At 35.3% G+C, this 12,577-nt stretch overlaps 1 protein-coding gene across 1 annotated transcript in view; it reads left to right on the top strand.

Annotated features, from left to right (window-relative positions):
* Positions 1–12,577, top strand: part of LOC111147567 (minichromosome maintenance 9 homologous recombination repair factor) — an 88,189-nt gene that overhangs the window by 48,110 nt on the left and 27,502 nt on the right. The window contains exon 8 of the mRNA XM_022503669.1: positions 4,887–5,061. Coding sequence (XP_022359377.1) covers positions 4,887–5,061 — 175 coding nt within the window. The remainder of the gene's footprint in view (positions 1–4,886; positions 5,062–12,577) is intronic.

The raw sequence follows: 12,577 nt of genomic DNA, 5'->3' as shown, positions 1-12,577 counted from the left end.
GACCCTGAGATCATGACCCGAGCTGAAGGCAGAGGCTTAACCCACTGAGCCACCCAGGTGCCCTACATTTGATTTTCTGACATTTAAATATGACATGCCTCCATGTAGGTTTGTGGGTTTTTTTAAACAGTTTTCCTGTTTAGTATTATCTTGAGTTTTCTGGATCCATGGTTTGGTGTCTGACATTAGTTAATCAATTAATGACTAATTCTTAGTCGTTATTGCTTCAAATATTACCACTGTTCCTTTCTCTCTTTCTTCTCATTCTGGCTTCCCATGACATGCTATACCTTTTAGAGTTGTCCCACAGTTATTGGATATTCTGTTGTGTTATTTTTCACCTTTTCTCCTGTTTGCTTTTCAGTTTTGGAAGTTTCCATTGAAACTTATACTATCTTTACATTCAGAGATTCTTTACTCAGACTTGTCCAGTCCACTAATGAACCCACCAAAGGCATTCTTCCTTTCTTTTCCAGTGTTTTTGATCTCAAGAATTTTTTTTAATTTTTCTCTTTGACTTTCCATCTCTTTGTTTATACTATCAGAGAAAAATTGCCAGTATTTAATGTGACAACCTGGGATGACTTTTGGAGCTAAAACTCATAAAAGTCTAGAGTCCCCCATGAATGGAGATTTTAATTCTCAGAGTTGTCCACACTGAGCCTCTAGCAATTCATCAATTACAGGCTTTCTTTACTGGTTCCCATAGAGTTAACAGTCCTGGTAAATTTCTCTGTCTGTCTTCCTAATTTGGGGGACATTGGTTTACCCTGTGACCTCATTTCTCTAATACATCTTAAAATAATTACTGATATTTCAGTTTGTTCGGGTTTTTACTTACTGTTAAACAAGTGGCAACTTGTGGCAACTTCTGAGCTCCTTAAATGCTGAACTGGAAAACAGAAGAACTCACATACATTTTCTCTTGTATTTTCTTCTATGAGTTTTCATCTATAAGTTTTATGTTTTTCATTTAGATCCTTTCATTCATTGAGTTAATTTATGTATCAGATTTGACATAGGGATCAAGATAGATTTTATTTTCCTTTTTGCATAAGGCTATCCAGTTATTCAGCACCATTTATAGAGCAGATTATCTTTTCTTCATTGAATTGCTTTTGCATTTTTATCAAAATGTGTGGGCCTATTGTTGGACTCTATTCAATTGTTCTCTCTGTCTTTTCTTTTTCTTATATGACGCTGAATTAATTACGGTAGCTTTGTAGTAAATGTGGAAATTAAATCATGACCTTCTACTTTGTTTTTTGGTTTGATTCTTCTATTTCCTTTGCTTCTCCATATAAATTTTGGAATGACTCTGTCAATTTCTATAAAAAGAAAAACCACATTAGGATTTTGTTGGTGGGGTGGTGTGTCTGGGTGGTACAGTCGGTTAAGTGTCTGACTCTTGGTTTTCACTCAGGTCATGATCTCAGGGTAGTGAGATTTGAGTCCTCGTCATGTTCTGTGCCCAGTGCACAGTTTGCTTAGGACTCTCTCTCCCTTGGCACTGCCACCACCTGCTTGCTCTCTCTTTTCTCTCAAATAAATAAATAAATAAATCTTTTAAAAAAAATTTGAGTTTGGAGTTGCATTGAATCTATAGACCAATGTAGGGATAATTATAGAACAATTTGGGAAAGCATCTTTAAAATACTGCATTTTTCATGGATGTCTGTGTGGCTCAGTCGGTTCAGCATTTGCCTTCAGCTCAGGTCATGATCCCAGGGTCCTGGGATCGAGTCCTGTATCAGGCTCTTTGCTCAGTAAGGAGCCTGCTTCTCCCTCTTCCTGCCACTCCCGGCTTTTGCTAACTCTCTCTGACAAATAAATAAATAAAATCTTTTAAGTAAATAAATAAATAAAATACTGAGTTTTTCAATTCATTTCATGAACATGGACTATCTCTTGACTTAAATAGTTATCTTTGATTTCCTTCATCGGTGTTTTGTAGTTCTTACATACAGATCTTGCACATTATTTTTTATAATTATTATTATTATTTTTTTTAGTAATCTGCACCCAGGTGGGGCTCAAATTCACAGCCCAGAACTTGCACATTTTTAAAGATTTATACCCAGGTATTTCATATTTTCAGGTGCTATTATAAATTATATTATTTTTATTTATTTATTTTAAAAAATATTTTATTTATTTGAGAGAGAGAGAGCATGAGCAGGGAGAGGGGCAGAGGGGGAAGAAACTCCCTGATGAACAGGGAGCCCAACAGTGGGGCTCGACTGGGAACACTGGGATCATGACCTGAGCTGAAGAAAGACACTTAACTGACTGAGCCTCCCAGTGCCCCAACTTGTATTATGTTTTAATTGCAGTTTTTAATATTTTTCTAATATATAGAGATATGACTGATTTTTGTATATTGACTTGCATCCTACATCCTTGCTATACTCACTGAGTTCTAGTAGCTCTTTTGTACATTACTTGGAATTTTATACATAATCATATTGTCTGAAAATATATAGTTTATTTTTTCCTTTTTTTTTTTTTTTTTAAAGATTTTATTTATTTATTTATTTGACAGAGAGAGATCACAAGTAGACAGAGAGGCAGGCAGACAGATAGAGAGAGAGGGAAGCAGGCTCCCCGCCGAGCAGAGAGCCCGATGCGGGACTCGATCCCAGGACCCTGAGATCATGACCCGAGCCGAAGGCAGCGGCTTAACCCACTGAGCCACCCAGGCGCCCCTATTTTTTCCTTTTTGATCTGATGTTGGTTAATTTCTTTTCCTTTATTTTACTGGCTAGAACCTCCACCAAGATTTTGAATAAGAGTAATGAGAGCTAATCTTCTTGCCTTGTTCTGATCTTGGGGATGATGGTGGGGGTAAGCATTCAGTCTTTTATGATTAAATATGTCATGATTTTTGTAAATACCCTTTATAAAACTGAAGAAGTTCACTCTATTCCTGGCTTTCTGAGAGACTTTTTTTAATCATGAATAATTGTTGAGTTTTGTCAGGTTTTTCTCCTGAATATAATGGCTTGGTTATTTGCTTTTTTCCTCCTAATTTGATATTGATATGGTGAATTATACTGGTTAATTTTTGAATGTTGAATTAGCCTTGCAGTCCCTAGATAAACCCTACTTGGTTATAATCTATTATTTTATGGATTGTTTGATTTATTTGTATTTTTTGAGGATTTTTGTATCTGTGTTTATGAGAGATACTGGTCTGTAGTTTTCTTTTAATATATCTTTATCTAGCTTTGGTATCTTAATAATGCTGGCTATAGTAAATGTGTTGGGAAGTATTCCTTGTTTTTCCATATTTTTGAAAATTTTGTGTAGAATTCGTATTATCTCTTTCATAAATGTTTTGTAGAATTCATCATGAAGTCATCTCAGTCTGTAGATTTTTTGTTGTTGTTGTTGTGGGATTTTTAACTACATAGCCAATTTTCAAAGTAGATACAGGAGTATCCAAGCTATCTATTCCTTTTTAGATAAACTTTCACAGTTTATATATTTCAAAGAATTTGACCATTTCATCTAAGTTATCAAACCTAGGGCATAGAGTTGTTCATTGTATTTACTTAGTATTAGTTAAATATCTGTAGAGTTTATAGTGATATCCCCCTTTCATTCCTGATATTTGTAACTTGTTTCTCCTCTTTTTTTCTTGGTCAGTCTAGCTTATCAATTTTTATCAACAACAATTATAAGTACTCAGTATGTGTCATATACCTTTTAAAGAGTTTTATTATATTCTATTTGAACATCCAAGACTCTGTAAGATACATTCCATTGTTATATGTTTTATAAAACATATTAGGAAACTTGCCTACAGTACTGATAACCAGAATGACAGATCCAGAATTCAAGATCCAAGTCTGTGTGACTCCAAAGCCTTTGCCTTTTTTTTTTTTAAAGACTTTATTTGTTTGTTCATTTATTTTAGAGACTGCACACGCACAAGTTGGGAGAGGGCCAGAGGGGAAGGGAGAGGGAAAGAATCTCAACCAGACTCTGCACGCACTGAGCCCACCACAGGGCTCAATCTCATAAACCCAAGTTCATGACCTGGACTGAAACCAGGAGTCAGATGCTTAATTGATGGAACCAGCCAGGTGACCCCAGAGTCTTTGCTTTTGACCACTCTGGTATAAAGGATGAATCAATACCAAAAAAGACATATTAAAGGAGTCATCTTTCTCTGCTGTGACTAGGAGCAAACTTTTCTTTTTTATCATTGACTCTAATATCTCCTGTTTTCTGTCTTTTGGACCTTCTCTATAAACAGCATATTATATAGAACTTCTTGTCAGAAGATCTCTGGAGATCTATTTGCTCCTTCTTTTCAGTAAGGGTACCTAGTAAGGAAAGAGAAAATTTGGAGACTTCCAGTTGCTATAAAATACTTAATAACACATCTTATATTTTTAGAACATAGGATCTTCTGAGGCCTTCCAGTGCCTGGATACCAGAATGGTTTTCCTAATGCCATCCATTTTTTCTTAATGAAGTATAGTTGACATACAATATTATATTCATTTCAGGTATACAACATAGTGATTTGACAGTTAGATACATTATGAAATGCTTACGGTGCTCAGTCTAGTTACCATCTGTCACCATACAAAGTTATTACAATATTATTGACTATATTCTCTATGCTGTACTTTATTTACATCCCTATGACTCATTTATAAGTTTGTACCTCCTAATTCCTTTCACTTATTTTGTCCATCCTCCCATTCCTCCTCCCCTTGGGAACCTCCAGATCTCTGTCTGATGCCATTCACTCTTGACAGATTAGAAATAAAAGCATTGACTCTTTTCCATTTAAAATGTAGGTACTTTTCCCCTCATAGGTATAAGATACGCTTTGGGAAATAAAAGCTGACATAGCTTGCTTGTTTCCTTAGGTCTGACAGTAACTGCTGTGAAAGACTCAGGAGAATGGAATTTGGAGGCTGGTGCGTTAGTACTGGCAGATGAGGGCCTTTGCTGTATCGATGAGTTTAACAGCCTCAAAGAGCATGACAGAACCAGTATCCACGAGGCAATGGAGCAACAAACCATAAGTGTTGCTAAGGCTGGGTAAGAGTTCCTTTTCTTTAAAATCTATGGGAATAATGAGATTAGTTAATAATATGATCATGGAAAAATGTGAACCTTACTGAACTGCAAGGTATGTTTGGTCTTATCAGGGATTATCAGTTACGTTCATCAAGACACAAGTTAGCATCCCCATGGAGGTGTATGAGGAAGTAAAAATGAGTTGTTGGGACAAAGGATGGCAAAACTAAAGTATAAATGTAGGTTGACTTAATTTATGGAGGGGAATTATGAAGAACTTTCAGTGTAGGATCCAACTTATTCTCTCATTCAATAATGTATATCTACAGTGGGCATATTACTATGTTAGGAATTTTTTATTTAAAGTGAAAATATTTGATTACCCATACCTCGTACCTTACCCTCTGCTAGGTGTGAATTAGTATGAACCTTTTTTGTTATCTGTAAATATGTCGTAAGATTATTTTAGAAAATGAAATTAAAAAGCAAAGATATACAAAACATAAGCCTAAGTTGTTCTTCCATTTCCAGGGTGTGGAAAGCTGTAAGAGCATGTCACTCCCATCCTAACAAGAAAAATCTAAATAGCCTGCAAAAATCATAACTTCCCTTGAACATATCAGAGAGCTGATTTACAAGGAAATCAAGGGAACTTAATTCTAAAGTGTGACAGCCCATCTGAGGAGGGATGAGGGACACAAACTGTTCACCTTTGACAGAGATGAGAGGAAGAGGTGGCTACTGTAGAAGCAAATAAGAAACAACTAAAATTTTTTAAATTCCTTGATGTCTAAGCATGGGCTAGCATGTTAGTTTTGAATAACTGGGAGTTCCAAATCCAAGGGGAGTTCTCAGTTGCAAGCCATTCTCCACAGGCTGCAACCCATGGCGTCTTGGCAGAAGAATAGAGGCAAAAAAACCCAAAACCTTTCTACTTCGGGAAGAGATAAGAGCATCATCCTTCCCTCCCACAGGAGCTAGGCAAAATGGTTCTTCCGGGAGAAGGGTAGAAGTAAAAGCCTTCTTCTCGTGAGGGAAGGGCTGGAAACACTCTTCAGGTTCAGGATCCTAAACCAAGGCAAAACAGAGGTCTGTACCGTGGGGACAAGAACAGAACAACTCCTGCCCCAGGACCATCACAGATAGATGGCAGGGTTCTGCTGCCACCAGGTGGAAGGGACAGAAAGGTTTACAACTTTGTAGCCCATCCCATCCAAAAGCAGGCTCACAGACGCTGCCTCAGAACAGGAGACCAAAAACCAACTTGGCCCCCAAATAAGCCTAACACCTAGTAACAAGCAGTCTGTCAGTAGGGAAGGCGCAGGGATATGGAAAGAGACCCCTCTGTGGTGAGGTGTGCGGTGACTGCTGAAAGCTGAAGGTAGAGTAGAAACACTGAGAATGGTCTTCAGCACTGCGCTACATCCCCCATCTGGATGCACAAAGTAACAACCGCTCAACAGTGAAAGAATTCAAAGTCTGTGATGTATTGAGGGTAAAGATAACAACAAGGCCAATACCCAGAACAACTCTCATGGCCTTACAGACACTAATGGCCTTACGCTATACACAAGGTGTTATAATATTATTTGAAGGTAAACTGTAAGAAGTTAAAGATGTAAACTCTAGAACAACCACTAAAAAATAAAAGAGGTGTAACTAACAAACCAGTGGTAGAGGTAAAATGGAATCATAAAAAAATAACACAAAAGAGTATAGGAAGAGAAGAAAAAGTGAACAAAGAATAGATGGGACAAATAAAATGCAGTTAGCAAGATGGTAGATAGAAATTCAGCCATATCAATAATTATATTAATAATCATGTAAACAATTAAAAGGCAGCGATTTTCAGATTGGATAGAAAAGCAAGACTCAACTAAATGCTGCCTTCAAGAAACTGACTTTAAATTCAAATGCATAGGTAACTTAAAAGATGGCAAAAAAATATTCCATGGAAACACCAAAACCTGACCAAGACAGTACAAGAAAATGAAACTACAGATTGATATTCCCCGAACATAAGACATGAAAATTCTTTTTTTTTTTTTAAGTAGGCTCCACACCCAGTGTGAGGCTTGAACTCACAGCCCTGAGATCTAGAGTACATGATGTACCAACTGAGCCAGCCAGGTGTCCCATGACATGAGAATTCTTAATAATACTTAAGTAAATTAAATCCAGCAGTATACTAAAAAGATTATATGTTACAACCAAGTGGGGATCATCCAGAAATGCAAATTTGATGTAATATTTGAAAATCAATGTAAATTCATAATATTAGTGGAATAAAAAAGAAAACATCTCAATAGATGCAAAAAACATATCAAACAAAATTAAATACCCAATAATAATAAACATTCTCAGCAAATAAGAGAAGTCCATCTGCCTGTTTAAATGTCATCTATGGAAAACTTAAAAGAAACATTTCACACTTTCTGATGAAGTGAAATGTTTTCCACTTAAGATTGGGAGCATGTCAAGGATGTCCAGTCTTAACTTCTGGCCAGTATTGTATTGGAAATTCTAGTCATTTTAATAATGCAAGAAAAAGAAATAAAAGACATTCAGTTTCAGTTTGGAAAGGAAGAAGCTAAAACTATCTATATGACATGATTGTCTCTATAGAAGATCTCAAAAGAATCAATGAAATAGGTATTAGAACTAATAAATGAGTTTTAAAAGTCACAGGATGCAAGATGGGTATATAAAAATTTATTATATTTCTAAATGCTACAATGAATAATTAGAAACTGAAGTAAAACATACCACTTACAATAGTATCCACAAATATGAAATGTTTGGGGATAAATCTAGCAAAACACATTCTAGATTTTTCCAATAAAAACTACAGAACATTGGTTTAAGAAATTAAAGACCTACGTAAGTGGCGATACATACTCTTTCATTCATCAGAAGACAATGTTGTTAAGATATCTGTTTTCCTCAAAGTGATCTATAGAGTCTGTACAATTTCAGTTAAAATCCCAGCAAGCTCTTTTGCAGAAATCGGCAATTTTAAATTTTATATGGAAAAGCACAGGAACTAGAATAGCCAAAACAATTTTGAAAAAGAACAAATCTGTAAAATTTAATTTATTTCAGGATTTACTATAAAGCTACAATAATCAAGATAGCATAGCATTGGTATGAAGATAGACATAGATCGGTGGAAGAGAATATGGGTCCAGAAATAGAATCATAGGTATAAAGTTAGTTGATTTTTAAGAACAATGCCAAGATAATTCAAAAGAAAAAGGATAGTCATTTTTTTAAAAAATGGTGCTAGAACACTTGGATATTTATTTACAAAAAAATGACTTACACATAAATGCTTATTCCAGCTTTATTCATCATCACCCACGATTGAAAATAACCCAGAAATCCATCAGCTGGTGGATGGATAAATATTTTGATAAATTCATACAGTAGAATACTACTAGAAAGATAAAAGAACTATTGATACATGCAAAAACATGATTGAATCTTCAAAGTGCTATGTGAAGTGAAAGATGCCAGGCATGATAACTACTTAGTTTATGATTCCATTTATATGAAATTCTAGAAAAGGCAGAATTGTAAGAAGAGAAATCAGATCAGTGGTTGCCAAGGATTGGGCATTAGGAGAAGAGATTGACTATAGAGGGGCACCTAAAAAAGTTGGATTTTACTCTACATAAATTATACCACAATAATCCTTAATTTAATGTAAACCCATGTTTTTAATTATTTCTTCCATATATTTTATTTTTAGATTCAACAGACTTAAAATCATTCTGTGAAATTGCTATTGAAATTTCTAAACACTTACTTTTTTTGTACTTATCTCTTCCTTAATTGGTAACAGTGTATGGATGGGTACAAGTTCATGGCCTACGTTTGACTGCTGCTGGTGGACTTGGATAGTAAGCTACCACAGAAGGATAGATGAAGGGAATGGAAAGGAACAACAGTCCAGGGAGAGAGAATATATTTATCATCAGTAAAACCCTTTTTTTAACTTGTAGTGACATCTTCTAAAGGAAATAATTTTAATGAATAATTTTCATATTGGAATTTTTTGTTCATTGGGAAAGGAGACAGTTTACAACTAGAAAACGTGCTACTCATATTTACAGTCAGTTTCAAATTATTTCTCCTTTAAACCATTTGTCAAATATGTTACATGTACTGAACGTTAGCATGAGAAGCACTTTGAATGATATGATATTACGAACTTTTCTTAAGGGCTTACTTTTTGACCATTGTACCACAATAGATATTGATATTATGGTTATTATTATGGTAAACATTTGTATGGTTATCTTTTTAAGATAAAATTCTTCAAATGTTTCTCTTTTGTCTTGGCTACTATCCAAACTTTAATACCTCTTTGAACTGTGGCATGGATCAGACTTGATATTTTAGCCTTTCAGCTTCATTACATTTATGCAAGAATTTTTATTTTTTGAAGCTTTTTGGCATATCTATTTCATTTAAGGATTACTATAATTTACCACATTCCAGGAATTACAGGATCTTTGTTCTCTTCTAGTTATTATCCTTACACCAAGTGTTGGATATTGGTGGCATTCTGATTTGTTCCACACCCTACATAACTATTTCTGGATTCATAAAGACATTTTTACTATTTAATTTTTATCATGCATTTTAAAACACACTTTGTAAATGTTGCATAACTATATTATTATGTAATGGTTTGCTTTTTAAATTTCTCCATCTTGAAAGGGTTTCAACTTGAGCAATTTAGTGAAGATATTTTTTAATTACCTTGTTGTACAAACACAGCTTAGGTTCCTGAGGTCTCTGAACTTACCGAACAGCCGGTTCCCAGGGGTAACACGGCCACCACACGTGGATGAGCATTTAGCAGGTGCTGCTTTTGCTTCTGAACACGATGTTTCTAATTCATGCTGGCCCGAACATGTATTTCAACCAGATTTCACATTTTTTATACTATTCAAGAGTATAAAATTGTGTTTAAAAACAGATTAGGCAAGGCACCTGGGTGGCTCAGTGGGTTAAAGCCTCTGCCTTCAGTTCAGGTCATGATCCCAGGGTCCTGGGATCGAGCCCCACATTGGGCTCTCTGCTCCGCGGGGAGCCTGTTTCCTCCCCTCTCTCTCTGCCTGCCTCTCTGCCTACTTGTGATCTCTCTCTGTCAAATAAATAAAATCTTAAAAAAAAAAAAAAACAGATTAGGCATATGACTTGGATTTGAATCTCTTCCACCTTGAGTTGTTAGGCTCCATATTTTCCAGGCAGAGGCTGTGACCTGAAACAACACCTAGGAAGGGCAGATGTTAGTGTCCAAAAGACCAAACACCTTTCCTCTGGAATTATTTCCCTCCTTGTGAATTCTTGGTAAAAGTCCTCAAAACTGCCACTCTCACTACTCATAACAACAAATACTCAACAGTAACAAAAGCAGTGAATGTCCCTTCATTTAAATAAAGCAAAAGTACGGGGCACCTGAGTGACTCAGTCCCTTAAGCATCAGACTCTTGGTTTCTGATCAGGTCATGTTCTCAGGGTTGTGAGATGGAGCCCAAGTGCACCTTGCAGAGTGGGCTTGAAATTTTTTCCCTCTTCCTCTCCCTCCTCCTCTGCTCCTCCCCTGCTAGTGCTCTCTCTCTCTTTCTCTCTCTCAAATAAATAAATACTATCTTTTATTTATTATTTATTATTTATCTGATTTATTTATTTTTTATCTTATTTATCTCAAAAAATAAAATGTTTTAAAAAATTAAATTATATTTAAAAATAAGCAAAACTAAATTGTTAATATTCTTTTTGAAAAATCGATTGGTTATGGTGGAAAAAGCATAAGCTTTGAGGTCAGAGAAACCCACAGTCAATTCTAGTCTCTGTTACTACTTTCTGGTCTTATGCAATGTAATTGCCACCTCTGGGCCTCAATGTAGTCATCTGTGAAAGGAAAATAACAAAACCCTTCTTCCAAGGGAAGTCTCAACTTACCGGTTGGTAGATGTCAATATCCTGGCTCCATGCCTACCATATGGTAAAATTCACAAACATGAAATTTACCATCTTAACCTTTTTTTTTTAAAGATTTTATTTATATGCCAGAGAGGGAGAGAGAGAGAGTACACACAAGCAGGCAGAGAGGCAGGCAGAGGCAGCGAGAGAAGCAGGCCCCCTGCCGAGCAAGGAGCCCGATGCGGGACTCGATCCTAGGACCCTGGGATCATGACCCGAGCCGAAGGCAGCAGCTTAACCAACTGAGCCACCCAGGCGTCCCCATCTTAACCATTTTTAAGCATGGTTTAGCAATATTAAGTACATTTAAATTGTTGTGCAAGTATTTGTGTACTTTTTTTTTAAAAATATCTTTGTTTTCTACCCAGTCCTGTTAGGTTAGGGTAAGTTAGGATTTACAACTCTCCAAAATTATTTTATTTCATATGTATATGAAAGTTCACAGAACTCCTTGTGTTTCTGAACTCAATCGAGTCTGCCAAATAATTTCAGAATTATTATACCAACACTGTTGCCAGTAACAACAACCACAGAAAAACTAATATTCAAGCCTTCTTTGCAGTTTTTCTTATTCTTAGAATATACTCCAATAAAGTCATATTTGGTCAGAATGCATATTCAAAGGTTATTTGAATTAATTATTTTCTTTGTGTGGTCATCTTATTGACTTGATAGTTAGGAAATAGGGTTTTAAATTTATGCTTGTGTTCACTTTTAGAGTTTGCTTTTTTTAGTCTTTTTAAAATTTTATTTTCTGAATTGGTAAAACATGTTTCAAAAGTCAATACTACATAAAAAGATATACCAAAGATACCACACTCTTATCCCTACCTCTTCCATCCTATTTTTTCCTGTCTTTTATGGTTATATTTTTTATTGGTTTCTGATTTATCCTTCCTTGTTTCTTTTTTTGCAAAAATAAGCAAAAACACATTGTGGGGGGTTGCATGAGCATGTGTTTGAATCTCTTATGCAAAAGATAGTGTATAGATAGATAGATATAGATATATACATATACGCTTTGGTACTGCTTCAATAATTATTATATGTAGTATTCTCATTATCATCTTTTCATATTTTTTTTTTAGAAATTCTGCACTTTGAATTTGTATGTCCTCTTTCTACCAAGAATTTACTTAAAGAGTTTTTTAGTTTCAGGTAGAAGAAACTTTTAAAATTTACTTGTGTTTTGATGTTATTAATTTCTAGTTGTTGTTTGTATTATTTGTACCTTAAAGAACTTCATAAGGTTTTTGTTTGTTTTGTTTTGTTTTGTTTTGTTTTGTTTTGTTTTGTTTTGGTGGCCTAATATAAAGACAGTTCCATGGCTGGTCCATGTGTGCTTGAGAAGTTCTTTTCTGTGATCACAATGTAATACACACAGGTAAACTATGCCTTATAAATGATGTTGTTTAGGTCCCCTATATCTTTACTTAATTTCTGTATGTTTGACATGTCTTAGACTGAGAATGCTGTGTTCATCTGTTGTTATTCTGTGTCTGCAGGTTCTCTTTGTATCTCTCATAGCTTTTTCTTTCTG

The sequence above is a fragment of the Enhydra lutris genome, unplaced genomic scaffold, assembly GCF_002288905.1.
Source record: "Enhydra lutris kenyoni isolate GAN:26980312 unplaced genomic scaffold, ASM228890v2 scaffoldscaffold17, whole genome shotgun sequence".
Classification (NCBI taxonomy): domain Eukaryota; kingdom Metazoa; phylum Chordata; class Mammalia; order Carnivora; family Mustelidae; genus Enhydra; species Enhydra lutris.
The sequence above is the reverse complement of the archived record's forward strand: the minus strand, read 5'-3'. Positions and strand labels throughout refer to the sequence as shown.